Here is a 15,718-nt window from a genome sequence, read left to right on the forward strand (position 1 = left end):
TCTCCTCGTGCAACAATGGATGAATAAATTCTCAGCATGTCCCAGGAAGGAGGGATTCTGAAACCTTGCAAAGAGAAGGCAAAGCAGAGAAATCTGTCATTCCTGCAGCGGGGACAGCTTGTACCGGCTCCAAACTTGGAGTGCTCCAGCCAGCTCCCTGGGCCTGTCACAATGCAGATGAAACATCAGTGATGCAGACTTTCTATCTGGAGAAAGAAAGAGACGATCCTTCTGGGGAAGCTCTAATGAACGATACATAGCTATTCCTGCTGCGTCAGTTTGGCATCATTAGACACAAGCTGTTGTAGGTAGCACTTTGTTAAGAAATGAAGAAATTCCCCTTTTTGGACATCCAGCCAGGGACTTTGCTGTAACTCCCAATTCGTATGAATTTGTAGCATTTCCTTTCGACAAGGAATCTAGCCGGTATAAAGCAGCGCTTAAATCAAAGAAATGCTGCACCACATCATAGGTGTAGGGGAATGATTTGCTTTTAAGGCTGTGGGTTTTTTGAGGATGGGCTCCGTGCACAAGCTGCTATCCCTTTAATGACACAATCCTTATAGCTGTTTTTTCATTATTTATTCTAGACTCTCCACAGAGCTGGGGTGAAGAGAGATCTGGGAAATAGCAAAGTTCCTGTCCTTTGAAAGGCAGGTCTAGTTCAGCATAGAGAAGGGCCTGGTCACAAAACTCACATTTAAATCTCAACTGGTAGAGAGTCTAGGGAACCATTGGAGCTGGAGTTTTGGCTCAGGCTCATTGCGTGGCTAATTCATATAAAGATCTCATCACATCCAGCAGTGGAAATGTGACAATGAAAAGATGCAAAATTTGATGAGGGCGTGGGTGAGACGCCACTAGCAGGCACCAGCTCATGGGCTGACATTGCCTAGAAGAGGTGACCTGCAAAGAGCTTGAATCAGCACCCTAGACACCTCTGTGGACAAGTCTTGCTCTGGAGGTTGCAAACCATCAATCTCCTGCTGTAAGGAGGGGCTGGAGGGAAACTCAAGGGCCTAACCCACATCCTCAAAGGGGTTTAGGCAGGAAGTAGGCCCAGATCTTCAAAGGTATGTAGATGACACAGTGCTCCCCCACCCCAATGTGGGGGAAATCTGCAGCCCCATGTGCACCTTGGGGCCCAGCTCCAGTTCCGTGGAAGGGCCCTATTGGGGAGCTGGGGGTAGGAGATACTTGGGGCTGGGAGGTGTGTGTATGGGGAGCTACAGGCAGGGTGCCTTTATGGGTGGGGCAGTGCTGGGGGGGAGTATGTGGGAGGCTAGAGGATGGGTGGCTTTATGGGGCCAGGGGGGTGGTATATGGGGAGCTGGGGGCAGTGTATGGAAGGCTAGGGGCAGGGTGGCTTGGGGGATATATGGGAGGCAGGGGTGGGGTTGGGGGGTGTATGGGAAGCTAGGGGCAGGGTGGCAGGGCAGAGCCAGGAGGCAGGTTTGGGGGGTGTATGGGAGGCCAGAGGAAGAGTGGCGGTGTGGGCGGGCAGGGATGGGGATTGAGGGAGTGTATGGGAGGCTAGGGCAGGGTGGCTTGGGTGGGGTGGGTCTGGTGGGCCAGGGTGGTGTATGGGGGAAAAAATGCGGGGCGGTTGGGGGAGGTGTATGGGAGACCTTAGGCGGCCAGGTTGAAAGGCTGGGGGGGTGTATGGGGGAGCTTGTGGACCAGTTGTGCGTTTGGGATGGTGTAAGTGTAGGCTAGGGGCAGGGTGGCTTTGGCGCGTGGTTGGTGGGTGGTGTAATGGGTGGCTGGGGCAGGGTGTTGGTGGTGATATAGGGAAAACTAGGGGCGGGCAGGTGGGGGGATGTATTGGAGGCAAATGGTATGGGAGACTAGGGAGCAGGGTTGAGGCGTAAGGGGTTGTAGGGGAGCTGGGACCAGGGTGGTTGGGGGGGTTATGCGCTGAGGCTAAGGGGCAGGGTCGGCTTTGCGGCCAGGGTTGGGGTGGGTGTATGGGTGGCTAGGTGTCAGCGGCTGGTTGAGGGTGTTATTGGGAAACTAGGGGCACGCGTTGGGGGGGATGTTATGGAGAGACTAGGGGTGGGGCGGGCGGTTGCTGGGGATTAATGGGAGACTAGGGGTCAGGGTGAGTTTGGGGTGTAGGGCGGAGCTGGGGACAGTAGGTGGTTGGGTGGGATGTATGGGAGGCTAGGGCCGGTGGCTTTGGGTGGGTGGGGAATGTAACGGGAGCTGGGGCAGGGTTTGGGGGCCGTATGGGCATGCTGGGGTGTATGGGGACTAGGGGCAGAGGGCGGGAATGCATGTAGGCGGGGTTGGGGGTATATGGCAGACTAATGTGGCAGGACCGGGGTGGGCGCGATATATGAGGCGGTGCGGGGGTATGAGAGACTAGTGGTGGGGGTGGTTTGGGCTGGCTGGGCAGGGCAGGGGATTAATTGGTAGCTGGGGCAGGGCGGGGTGGGGGGATGTATGGGGCGGTGCTGGGGGTTATGAAGAACTCGGGTGTGGGGTGGCTGGGCAGGTCAGGGGGAGTGCATGGGAGGCTGGGGGTGGGGGTGGGGATTATGGGGACGGTGTCCGGGGGGTAATGGGGGACTAGGGCGAGGTGGGGGGATGTATGGGAGGCTGGGCAGGGTGGTTTGGGGGTATAAGAGACTAGTGGTGGGTGTGGCTTGGGCTGGGCAGGGGAATGATGGGAGGCTGGGGGCAAGGGTGGTGTTGGGGGGGATGAAGAAGACCTGTGTGGGGGGCTTGGCTGGGCAGGGGAATGTATGGGGCGGTGTCGGGGTATGGGGAACTAGGGGCGAGGTGGGGGGATGTATGGAGGCTGGGCAGGGCGGGGTGGGGACGTAATGGGGCGTGCTCGGGGGTTTGGGGACTAGGGCGGGTGGGGGGATGTAGGGAGGCGTGGGGGCAGTGCGGGTGGGGGGATGTGTAGGGGACTAGGCGGCAGGTGGGGGGATGTATGGGAGGTCTGGGGGCAGGGGGGGCGTGGGGTATGAGAAGACTAAGTGGTGGGGTGGCTTGGGCTGGGCAGGGGGAGTGAATGGGAGGCTGGGGCAGGGCGGCGGGGATGTAATGGGGGCGGAGTCGGGGGGTATGGGGGACTAGGGGCGGGGTGGGGGGATGTATGGGAGGCTGGGGCAGGCGGGCGGGGGGGTATGGGGCGGTGCCGGGGGGTTTGGGGACCTAGGGCGGGGGGGGTGCCGGGGGGTTTGGGGGACTAGGGGCGGGGTGGTTGGGGGGCCGGAACACGAGCCCAAAGGCAGCAGCGACGACCCAGCCAGAAGCCGGCGCGCAGGCCCCGCTCTCCCTAGCTACCGGACGGCCCCGGAAGCGCGGGCGGTCTCCAGGAAGTGACGCGCACCCCGGCGATGGCGGAAGCGGAGGCCGCAGGGGGGTAGATGAAGCAGTTTAATGGCGGCGGGGGGGTCGGGCTGGAGCCCGAGCGGGGCCGCTTCCCCTACTGCGTGGTGTGGACGCCAATCCCCGTGCTGACGTGAGTGCGCCGCGCGGCGGATCCGTGTGGCCAGGGCCCCGCTCGGGCCTAGCTCCGTGTGTCCGGCGCTGCCCTGTGCCCCGGCTCCCCCCCCCCGGTTAGACATGGGGGGCCGCCTAGCCTGGCCCCGGAGCGCGGCCATGGGGCTCTTCCCTCCCGGCCTGCCACATGCTGCCGCGCGCCCGGGCCGCCTGGGCGGCTTATCCCGGGGGGGCTTAAACCCGTTCGGAAGTGACACGAGTGACGCTTCCCGCCGGAGAAGGATCTTTGGGGGAGCCGGTAGTGGCGTACGGATCCCTCCTGAAACCCCTCCCTGGGCTGGGACCAACCAACCGAAACTAAAACCCCGCGGCCTGGCGGGGGCGGGAAACGAGGCGGCCTTGTAGCGGCTGAGACACTGACGCGTTTATCTGAGCACCAGCTTCCGGGGGCTGGAACCCGCTTCCTCAGCAGCGGGGCTGTGCGGTGCCACGCGGGGGCTCCTCGTGTCTGCTGATGCAGACTAACACGGCTGCCACTCGGGAACCTGTAGGAGAAACGTGAGCTGAGGGACCAGCACCAGCGTCAAAAGCCAAGGGGCTCTGCGCTGCTCGTGTGGAGACCCGGGTTTGAATGTCCAGCGTCTAGCGCCCTTGTCCCGCCGGAGCTGGCGGTGCTGCAGAGGCAGTTCATCCCGCCCCGGAGTCACAGGAGAGCCTGCTTGACCGGGAGTAGCTTGATGAGGTCGACAGTGTCCTGGCCAGTTATCCTAAATACATATAGTGGCTGTGAAGCTTGGCTCTGGGTTAGGGGGTAGAAATGGTGGATCCTGGGGGTACAATTAGGAACCGTGAAGGTTCTTTCCCCTCCCCTCTCCTATGCTTCAAATCTAATAGAAGCTTCCCACTAAAATGGGCATGGATGATCACTAGGGCAGCCAGGAGCCGACTCACAATCACTGCTTTCTCTGTGGCTTTTCTCCTCACTATAACATAAACATTTGTCTAGTGCAAACCCCATGACTTCTCAGGTTTTCCTGTAAGAAGGCATGGTCTCATGTCAAAGTTGCTTCTGAGCAGCTGCGTGAATGTTTACAGTTGGCTCTAGATATGCCTAGTGTAGCAGCATGTGGATTTATTAACGGTTTGAAACAATTAACTTATTTATTAAATAGTTTGAAACAATTTGAGAAAAAATATTTACAATTCCTTTGTAATGATGGGAACAACCCAAACACAGCCATCTCTAGTGATGACCGAACAAGTACATGCAAAATCAGCACACTAGAAAGAGGCATTTGGAAGCAATATAACCTTTTGCTGCAATCTGACTAAAACATCCAAAGCCATAATGAAATTATTTTGATTTGTTGCTAGTTTTTTTCAGAGGCTAGGGATTAGTTGTAGCAGAGCTGAGACAAAGGAGAAAAGATATTTTATGCAGTGTACTAGAAATCTGAATGATAGCCCTTCAACCTTTGGTGAAGAAGAAAAACCATATTACAGTTTTTATGTTAATGAATGCTCTAAGGTTGCAGACCAGCTTTCATTCTAACTCCTGTTTTCACCTGCTTAAACATTCCAGGCTTTGTCTCTTCCCAAAGTACTGTTTAAAAAAGAAAAGTGAGGGGAAAAAATCTTTTCAGCTTTTTAATTAGCTGATTAAGGAGCTCCTTTTAACAGACCACTGGGTATCTTTGTTTTCCCCTGGATTTCCCCTCCTATATCAGTATTGACGACTTCCTGCGGGATCATCAGAAATGTCATGAGATGGTTGTGATGCTGTGAAATTTCTTGTTGTTTGGCACAATTATCAAATTTTCCTCTTCTCTTCCCAGTCCCCTGGGCCATTCAGTCCCAATATCTGAATTTAGAGTTGTAAAACTAGGTACTTTTTTTAATGTAGACATGTCTTTTGCAAGGGGGGTTGGATGGGTGGGGAGTTCTGAGAGGGGCAGTCAGGGCAGAAGGTGGGAGGGGTTGGATAGGGGGCAGGGGCAAGGCTGTTTTGGGGGCACAGCTTTCTCTACGCGGCTATCCATGCAGTTTTGCCCCCTGATGTGGCCCTCGAGCCAAAAAGTTTGCCTACCCCTGATTTAGAACTTCAGCCCCAACAACATCAGGGCCGGCTCTAGGTTTTTTGCAGCCCCAGGCTCAGGTGGGTACTGGGGCTCGCAGGCGGCGCTGGAAGCGGAGGGAGTGATGTCACCTTCTCCCAGCGCCTGCAGGGGCTTTACCGCTCCCCCACCCAGCCACACAGAAAAGCCCCGATGTAAGGGGTGGCACAAGGCAGCGCAGCAGCCAGTGCGCAGATAAGGCAGTGCTGCCTCGGCTCCCTGGCAGGATTCACCCTCTCCTCCCCACGTAGCAGCTGGGCCCTGGCAGCTCAGCATCCCGGGGCTGGGGCTTCGCCTTCCCGCTGCAGCCGGGGGTGCGGCGCCCTCATCCTGTCTAAGTGGTGCAGCTCCGAGAGCACAATTGCCCTGAAAAAAAGGATGGTCGGAATGCCGCCCCTGGAAGTGTGCTGCCCCAAGCACATGCTTGCTTCACTGGTGCCTAGAGCCGGTCCTGAACACCATCATGCCAGTATATGGCAGTCAAAATGTGAAACTGACTATAAAACTCCCCCTATGTTAAAGTGAAAGTGCCTGATTTGTTTTCATTGTCTAAGTTAGTGAAATGCAAACAATAAACAGTGTAAATGGTGAAAAGTAAATACAAGTCATTAGGGGGCTGGGGAGATTGGCTTAGCCCAGCCTATAAATATTTAGTGCTAAACAACAACTACGGCCTGGTCCGCACTTGAAAATTAGATCAACCTAGCAACAGTCGCTCAGGGCTGTGAAAACAGTTGCTCCCTGAATGCTGTGGTTAGGTCAACCTAACCTCCAGCATAGACGCAGCTAGGTCTACTGCCCTATAGAGTGGTGAATTAATTACAGCAAAAACCCTTCCGTTGATATAGGAAGCGTCTATGCTACAGTGGTGTAGCTGCAGCGCTTGTAGTGTAGACATAGCGTTAGGGTAGGGAACGTAACTCTGCTAGTTCCTGAAGGCTGTAAATACCAAGGAGGGAGGAGAAGATTTTAGGATAGCACAGGATAATTGGATAAAAATATAAAGTGATGTCAAGAAACCTTTGGAACAACAGGACCATTTAGGCTAGGAAATATTCTTCCTAGTGGCAGAAGCGCGTGGCCTTGGACACACACAACTAGTTTTCAATGCAAAACAGTCCTGGTGTCTCTTGTTCTAGACTTAGATTGTAAATCCCTTGGGGCAGGGACCTGGTCCGTGACTAGGGCTCCTAGGTGATGGCGGTGTTGAAGTATTTGGACTATTGTAAGTATTGGTATAAAGGTGGGTTAGATGACCTAATAATTGTTTTCACTGATAACTTAGGAGATTGTTTGTCTTCAGGAAAGCTTCCTTCTAGAGCCAGTGCGTTTACCCAGATAAACAAAACGGGATCTTTGCTTCAGAAAGATTGAAGTGCTCATTCCTTCCTGGTCTCAGATGGTGTGCGCAGTGGTGTATTTTGAGAGCAGCATCAGGCCCTGAGACTCCTGTCCTTGTAATAACTGCAATTCATCATATTAAAAGCTTAAAGTCTTGGTGCCAATGCAAAGAAGCCTACATTTGTGGAAATGCTTGTCAGGGGAGGTGGGTTTGGACTGTGTGTGTGTGTGTGTGTGTGTGTGTGTGTCCTAGCTCTGCCAATTTGTGCTCAGCTAGTTGTCATGTCTCTTCTTCCAGCCCCACGCACCTACATCTAACTTGCTTTCTCCGTCTATTTTGTACCACACCGATCATTGTGTAGCCATTCTAGCAGGGGCGTGTGATCAGGGTGAGACAGTTGACTCAGACATTTCATTTGTTACCTTGGTAGATGGCTCTTCCCTATCATCGGCCACATGGGTATCTGTACGTCGACTGGAGTCATTCGGGACTTTGCAGGCCCGTACTACGTCTCTGTAAGTAGATGATGATTCTAGTTGATAAATGAGGAGCATGAAGTTGGCCTGGTTCCTGCCTTCCTCAAATGCTTGTGAACAGTTTTCTTGATGTTTCACATTTCCAGAGTGAAATTGAAAGCTTGAAATAATTGCTGGGTAAATCCCTGAAGAGCAGAGAACTGCTGCATGTTTCATTTTTTTCCACTGGCTAACTCTGTATTGGATTCAGGGCAGATACAGCCATGTTAGTCACCTTTGTGTTGAGGGCTGGCCAGCGCAGATAAGCTGGTTACTGCGATCAAGGATGGACTAATTTGTTTTCTTGAGCAATAAAGGAAGGGTGTCTTTGGACCTCTTGTACTTCCAGAGAAGCATTAGATTCCAGTGGCAAGGGTTAGTCTGATGTGTCCCACAACACAGGTGAATGTTGCCATTTTGGGGTCAAAATCAGGAGTCCAATGTTAGTGTAACTTAGAGATTGAGGGGGCTAGGAGAAGATGCATTTTACAATAACACACTTTCATTGGACTGACTGAAAGTCATGCCCACTTATCAACACATAAGTTGTACTCACTCTGTCAGGCTAAGTCTTAATGTGATGGATTTAGTCTGTCTGTGTAATTCATGCTGGGAGACCAGCAGATGTGACAAGAGTTTTTTTACCTATTAATAAAAGCACAATTCTGAAATAAAGGGAATCAAGAAGGAAACAATAAGGTATATGCGCCGTAAGGATGGAAGATGTAGCAATGTACATAGAACCGAACTCGCATTCCAACAGCAGTAGAATCAGTATTAATGAGACTCTAAACCTGTGTGCATCCAAATATGATCTGTGTCTAGGTAAAATGAGACTACTGAGGAAAGAACTTGATAATTACCGATAACTCATACCACTAAACAAGCCTAGAGTCTGGCCTTTCAGGAAAGACATGTGTATTGAATTTTGTCTGATCTGTGTTCTGAAAGATCTTTCCCCTTTGTGTAGGAAGACAACATGGCATTTGGGAAGCCGGTGAAGTAAGTGCCACTGTTTTTTTTTTATTAAACTTTTAACAAATTCACATGGAAATGTCCTTAATTCACTGAAACCAACATAAATATGTAGTAATATGGGTAACGTTCTCCGAGATCAAAGGCCCTAATTCAACGGGGCAGCTAGCGTATCTGTGCTTCCCAAGAGAGAACATTACATTAAATCTCTGATTAGAAGCATGACTGGAAAGTTATGGTATTAAAATAATGAGAGAGTCAAAATTTACATGACTATTACAGCAGTTAAGACTTCATATTAAAGTAGAATTTGTGGCAATCAGTTGCTGAAAGTAAGTGATATCAAAAATTGAGTGAGAAACAGTTCATATTCACATCTTGGTTTTGTTGTTGTTTTTTGCCACAATGCAGATCAAAATATTTGTTCATCAGCTCCTGATTTTTGTACTTTTATTCAAATAAACAAGTATGTGGATAGAATTAGGGTTTTAAATTCCACATGAAAACTGGAGTTCAGAACCTAATTTGTTACCTGTAGAATAATCCCTTGCTATCCAAGGTGTAACTGCTTTAGGTTTGGGGGGCGGTTAAGCGTAGGCTTCTGATGCCCTCTTATCACATGCACCTCTCTTGAACAATGCAGTTCCTTTAGTTCACTGAGCCTCATTAATGGATGACTGCGGGTTTGTCTGCTGTCTTCTGCTTTAAATAGCCCCTTAGTGGGGAAGGAAAGAAAACTGTGAAAGAGTAGAAGGTCTAGCATTTAAACTAGGGGTTCTGTTGTCTTCTTTGTCAGGTACTGGAAACTGGATCCCACCAAAGTGTACTCCAGCGGTCCCAATGCTTGGGATACAGCTGTGCATGATGCCTCTGAAGAGTACAAGCATCGAATGGTAAGACTTGAAGCCCAGCCTCACTAGTCTTGATTTAACCAGGTGCAGTGGAACAGGATTTGCTTTGTATTTTTTCTTAACAAAATGCTTCTCTTCTAGAGCTTGGACAAACCTTGTAATGTTTCCTGCTCTTCTCCCATCTGTGAAATGAAAGTTCTGGATGGGTTGATCCTTTTTATGAAGCAGTTGATAAGAGCTATGTGATCAAAGCGAGTTCTTGACTGTTTTCTGTGTCATGCTCATGTCTCTGCATCTTCACACTTGCCTAGTGAAAAGCTTATGTTCTTGCACTGGTCCTCCACCTCTGAGGAAATACGGAATCAGAATCCTGCTGCCTGCTTACTGCTGAACGGGGAGTAAGCCCTGGGGAATATACCCTCTCAGCAGCTGGTTCTGAACTAGCATCCAAAAGCACCAGTAGGATTGGGGTCCTGTTGAATTCGATTAGATTGTCTCCCTGCCCTGGAGAACTTCTTACCTGGCTAATTTTAGGGGACAATCCTGCCCCAGACAGAAATGGGATGGACCTAGAGGAACCTAATGGATACCGAAGAATTCTTAACTTCATGTCTCTTTCTATTATAGCACAATCTTTGCTGTGACAACTGCCACTCCCATGTGGCTCTGGCCTTAAACCTGATGAGATACGATAACAGCAGCTCCTGGAACATGGTCAAACTTTGCTTCCTCTCCTTCCTGTATGGGAAGTATGTAAGGTGAGCTGCAGACCAATCCAGGTCGAGCAGACAAGGGCTAGCTTCTCAAAGTTTCTGAGCCCTCAGTGTTTCTCACTACCCCAAGAGACGAGGTTAAGCTTTTCACCCATATGTCTTTCAGTTGTGTATTGAGGACAGTAGGGCTCAGCTGGTGGCATATCTGCCCTTGTCTGGATGATTGTGGGCTCAGTGCCTCTAAGGAATCCTGACACTAGCACAGAGCTGAGTTGGCAGGCTTGCTGTCCTTTTTACTAAGCTGTTAAGAGCAGATTCCCATGACTGGTGAAAGCTCAAGAGGAAAAAGATCAACCCTATACCTCCGTTAAAGGCCAAGGTGTGGTGTGTGAGGTTTCGCTGAGCTTGTGATCTCCTGAAACACTAGTATTCAATGCTTTTGGGGGCTTGGCCTATGAAAAGTGCAAGCTAAACCAAATCGTAGTCTATAGCTCCCCAGGAAGTCTTTGGCTGCCTGACCCCGGGGTCTGGCCACCACTTGTAATGTTCATAACTGTGACCATACTTGGCAGTGGCCTATGTCAACCAGTCACAGATTTTCTTCTCTTTTGTGTTGTAATAAAACAAGTCCAGTTCTTTTTTATTAGGGCTTCCACCCACTGCTCTTTGGATTTTTCTCCCAGTCCTTTACCACCAAAATTTCTTTCAGCACCATAATAGCGTTCACGTGGGCTTTTTAAACAAAAAAACTTTAGTGTCAGTTTCTCAGTCCTGGAGAATATGATCCTCTCTGGCCACAGAGCAGGGCGGTGGAGTACAAGCTTCCCCAATGCTGTCCTGCCAATGTGTTTTACCCCTGTTGGGAGGGGGCGTTTAGGAGAGTTCAGTCACTGTGCCTTATTCAGTCCTTGGCCCTTATACTCAGGTTGCCAACTGTAATGACATTTCATTGCATTTTTGTAACATGGGAATTTATCCCCTAGGACTGATCTGATGTCACCGTCCCCTTTCATATTAGCCACCAAATAACCAGCTAGTGCTAACTGCTGGGCTGGATTTGAACTGACAGCAGAGACCAAGCTGGAAGGGCATATCAAGTGGGGTCCCACACAGATCAGTTCTGGGTCAGGTTCTGTTCGATATCTTCATCAGTGATTTGGATCAGGGCATAGAGTGTACTCTTACGAAATTTGTGGGTGATACCAAGCTGGGAGGGGTTGCAAATGCTTTGGAGTATCAGATTAAAATTCAAAATGACCTGGACAAACTGGAGAAATGGTCTGAAGTAAACAGGATGAAATTCAATAAGGACACATGCAAAGTGCTCCGCTTAGGAAGGAACAATCAGTTGCACACATACAAACTGAGAAAGGGCTGCCTAGGAAAGAATGCTGCACAAAGGGATCTGGGGGTTATAGTGGATGACAGGCTAAGTATGAGTCAACAGTTAGGATGATAGTTCCTCCCTTTCCGGCCTGCAACTCTCCAATTATCCCCAAACATTTCTCTCCCTCCCTACCCCCATACACACCCTCATTATCCCTTGTCAACAGGGTCTCTCTTGAATCCTCTTTCTCTCTCTTGCAGCATAGGGGGGTTCATGAAGACCTGGCTTCCCTTTGTCCTTTTCTTGGGGGTGATCCTGACGGTTGTTCTGACCCTTCACTTGCGATGATGGATACTGTGCTTCCCTTCCTCTTGGTGCACAAGGGATAAAACTTGCTGGATCCAACAGGCTGGGGAGACAGGACACTGGGAGTCGCTACAAGAGAAGATGTCATCTTCACTCGATCGTAACGACTCTCATTTTTGCTTCCTGGGACTGGTGTCTGTCTTTTGTTTTGTTCTGTCATTGAGGTCTCCCAGTGTTTGGGCCTCTGAATTCTGCTGCTCACCCCCCTGCTGGTTGGTTTTGGGAACATACTCTGTAAGTGATGATCTCAACACAGGGTGATGTTGCAAGGGCTAAACCTGCCTCCTTAGCACAAGCAAATACTCATTGTAAGGTTTTCTGTGATCCCAGGCTGCCTTTACATTACTACTTATTTCCTCTCAGTAAACGTCATGTGCTTCTTAACTGTTACACTGCCCAGGTACAGGGCAAGTTCTGAATTTCTGAGGAGGAGAGGAGGGATCCCCTTATTGCACAAATCTCCTCTAGCACACATTTTCAAGTGGAGATTCAAGTTTATTGGTGGCCATGTTCACCTACTGCGGCATGTAATGCCGCTGTGCTCGCGTACACTCTCCCTTGTAGCTGGTAGTGAAACAACAAAGGTGCTGGTGCCAAAGTGTTCCTCTGATAACATTCATGAGCATTCTCCTGTGGCAGGACAGCTCTGCTGTAAACTAGCAGCCTCAGAATGAGGGGAACTGCTCAAAAGCGTGCATAGATATCAGGCTGTGGAATGGCTCGTAGCAGTTTGTGCACTTCCAGTAGCATATTACTGCAGAGGTCAGAACGTGCACATCTGATCCATGACGTGCACAATGTAGCTCCCTTGCTCCTGCCTTTGCCACATCTTCCTAAAATTGCCACTCTTCTCCTGCAACAGTTTCCTTTTCTGGAGTCCCTAACCCTTGTATACCACAGCTTGGCCAGGCCCTTGCAATAGGCTTGGTGATGTGACAGCAGCAACAGCATCCTGGTGGGACAGTATGTTTAACTGTGGGTCTCTAAACCTCTGTGCTGTGCTCTGGAGTGAAATACTTGAATTCCAAGCCAGCTGGTGAGTATAAAATATTTATTAAAAGAAGTGTTTGAAGACACAAGTGCAGTTAACCGCTTCCCTTAGGCCTGGGTCTGTGAAAGTAGCGTCTGTCCCATAGTGCCGGGTGGTGACAGTTTTCCTACAGCTGGTCTCAGGTTAATGAACATGAAGATCTATTCACTTCCAGAGCAGATTCATTATTACACTTTGAAAAGATGGGGATGCTGCATTACACTACCATGGAAGCACTAGACTGTGCCTCATGTGGCCCCATATGAAAGCTAGAAAGTGATTATTGGTGAAGCTGCCAACTTGATAGCCCTAGAATCTGCTCACTCGCCAGAGTAGAGAGAGCACAGAAGTGGGCTGGGCAAGCGTCTCATAGAGGTTGACCAATAAATGTGCCTCAGTCCTGAGCTGGAGGCACTTCCTGGGAAAATCCGTTTGTTCATTCCTTAGCCTCTCTGCTAAGGGTGCCACCCAGGGTACCCATTGTGGTGGCTGGCTTCTATGAGGTGGCCATTTGTCTGCTGTGAACTGGGGCAAGCACACCGCCTCAGTCACAGGGCAGGGATTAATTTTTCAACTCTGATGCTTTTAAAAGGACAATTCTGTACCTCAGCCAATGAATTCCAGCCTCAAGTAACTGTCATCAGTTGCTCTCTAAATCCCTTGCTTAGCTTCATGCCACTTTCACTGGTTCCTATGCCTCTTGAAAGACAATTCCAAACCACACTTGTAGCTTTGAGCTCTCTGTTTGCTCTCCTCCAGCTCGGGGAGAAAAGGGGCTTCTCGTGTGCAGCGTCATCTCTCCTCACTGGCATCCAATTCTCTTTATCACCGAACACTTTCCTTTCTAGCCTAGGAAGGAGGCTGTGTAGACACTGCCTTGTCTTTCCCTTACACCTGGAACTGAAATTCTCTTCTCTGTTTCTCTCCAGCATTTGGTTATTTCAAGCATGAGTGGAGAGCAGGCTGATGCTAAATAAACTCTAGGCTGATTGGATATGAAAGATCTCACATCAGAGTGAACCTTGCAGTGACCGTGTGGTGTCTTACCAAGTTACCTTGTGCTGCTTTGGTTATTACCTGGCGAAGTTACTACTGAGGTAACAAGCCTAGCTAATTGATTAGGAAGGATTCCTACACTGCTTTCCTGTGTTACTGTTTGAAGTGACCTGCCAAGAATGGCATCAGGGAAGACCTAGAAATCTCTGTGCCCAGAGCTAGAAGCCAACCTGCTTTGTGCGATAGCAATAGTCCTGATACGCATTGAGTGAACTTGTAGGAGACCCTGATGTCTTAAGTATACAAGTGTTGCCAAAGTTGAAGCTTTAACCCTGTCAGTGGCTGAAGCAGAAGCAAGTCTATTGACTCCTGTGTATTCAGAAAGCTTGTTTGCTCCCCACCCCCATGTGCGCACACACCCAGAATCTCCTCCCTGCGAGGAGCATTAGAAACTCATTAATAGCTCCAAACTAGAGGATTGTAGGATCTGAAGTGGGGATTGTGCAGTGCACCAGTCAAGTCCTTTAACTGACTGAGGCATCAGGCTGGAAATGAACGAGTGAGCACTTCGAGTGACGTGGCAGTGGCAGAGCTGGGGTCAGTGACCAGCTCCCACTCAGGCCTTGACCCTGGTTTCACAGACACTGAAGGAATGTGAAGGGGTCATGGACAGCCTAAGGTGGCTAACAGTCTAGGAGGAATCCCAAACCTTAGGTACACAGCAGCCAGCGGAAATATCCTGCCCTTGAGTGTGCAAAGCTGTCCCACTCATTAGTGCTGGCCAGAGGAAACTGGGAGCAACAGAGCTGTGCAAAGAGACATAAGCAGAAAACCAGGGGCCCTTGTCTCTACTGGTAAGATTCAGACCCACCAAGCTGCAGAAGCGGCAGTGCCAATGGAAGTTCTAACAGGGATGGGGGACAGGTGGTTTTTTGTGACCATCTCGCCTAACCAGGAGCTGCCCCTGGAGGGAGCTGCACATCTGCTGTTTTCCCTTGGTGTAGACAAGGCTGGACTGGGTGCCCTTGGCTTGTGGGCTGCGAGTGACCACTGCCTGCAGCTTTCCTCACGTTGCCTAAAAGTGCATGTTGCCCCTTTTAGAGGAGCTGTGTTAAGGTTGAACACCTAGTGGTAAAGTGGTGCCATTGTTCTGTGGCCTCCTATTAAAAACACTCTTCCACTAGGGTCTAGCCCTTCCCCCTACCCTCTCCACTGCTTGTCTCAAGCAGGTCCGCTGCAGAGCTTCTTGGATTTACCTCTGTTCTTTATCAGGGCCCCTGTCCTTGGCATTTGTTCTCATTATCTCTGAGGAGTGTTGGGCTACTTTGTAAATATATTGAACTCTGCTGCTGTGATTTCATAATTCCAGTGATGGGGAAAATAAACTCCTTTCTGTGTATGTCTCCAGGTGCCAGTTCTTTCATTGTTCTGTCTCCTTTTCTTCCTCTAGCTGTCAGCAAGGAGAGGGGGGTGTATTCCCCGGGCCCAGCTCACTCTGCCTTCTCCCTACCCTGCAGAACTCAGGGCTGCAGTCTGCAAACTGTGTTTTAACTGCAAGTCTGTGATTTTGGCCCACCTCAGGTGTCCTGACCCAAAGTCATTCGAACGCCATCTACCATGGGAGAAAATGGGGTTCTTGGCAGAACTGAATAATGGCCCAAGCATTATCCTACCTCAAACGGGGAGGCTCTGGCTTTTTCTTCAGAACTGAGCTGTGGGCAGGGGGTCGGGTTTACCATGTGCAGGGCTCCAACTTCTGATGCTACATAGGCAGTGAGATGCTGTCTTCTGTGGTCCTGCAGCTGGCCCATCTGGTGCTCAGCACAGGTGTGATCTCTGACATGGCTTGTGCTTCAGGCTGGTGCACTAGGGTTCTTAAGGCATGTGTCCTCTCCTCCCCCTAGCTCAGCAGCTCCCAGTCTGTCCTCATGACAGATACAGGCTGAATTTGGGCAGTTAGTTACAAACTGGTTAAAAAGAGGAGTGTAAATGGGCCCTTTTCTGTGTTCTGGACTGGAGTTCAAAACCTGATT

General features: G+C 50.2%; 1 protein-coding gene and 1 long non-coding RNA gene across 2 annotated transcripts; one reads left to right on the top strand and one right to left on the bottom strand.

Moving 5' to 3' along the window:
- Positions 1–3,386, bottom strand: LOC116837926 (uncharacterized). Its single transcript, XR_004376821.1, has 2 exons — positions 3,298–3,386; positions 1–202 (listed from the first exon to the last, which is right to left on the bottom strand). It is a non-coding gene; the product is annotated as an uncharacterized LOC116837926 (long non-coding RNA).
- TMEM222 (transmembrane protein 222) lies at positions 3,314–15,088 on the top strand. The gene is made up of 6 exons (XM_032802834.2): positions 3,314–3,475; positions 7,343–7,427; positions 8,398–8,429; positions 9,199–9,295; positions 9,881–10,011; positions 11,554–15,088. The coding sequence occupies exons 1-6, from the start codon at positions 3,381–3,383 to the stop codon at positions 11,639–11,641; spliced, it is 528 nt and encodes a 175-aa protein (XP_032658725.1). The 5' UTR covers positions 3,314–3,380; the 3' UTR covers positions 11,642–15,088.
- The last annotated feature ends 630 nt before the right edge of the window (positions 15,089–15,718 follow it).

Source organism: Chelonoidis abingdonii, chromosome 25, assembly GCF_003597395.2.
Source record: "Chelonoidis abingdonii isolate Lonesome George chromosome 25, CheloAbing_2.0, whole genome shotgun sequence".
Taxonomy (NCBI): Eukaryota; Metazoa; Chordata; order Testudines; family Testudinidae; genus Chelonoidis; species Chelonoidis abingdonii.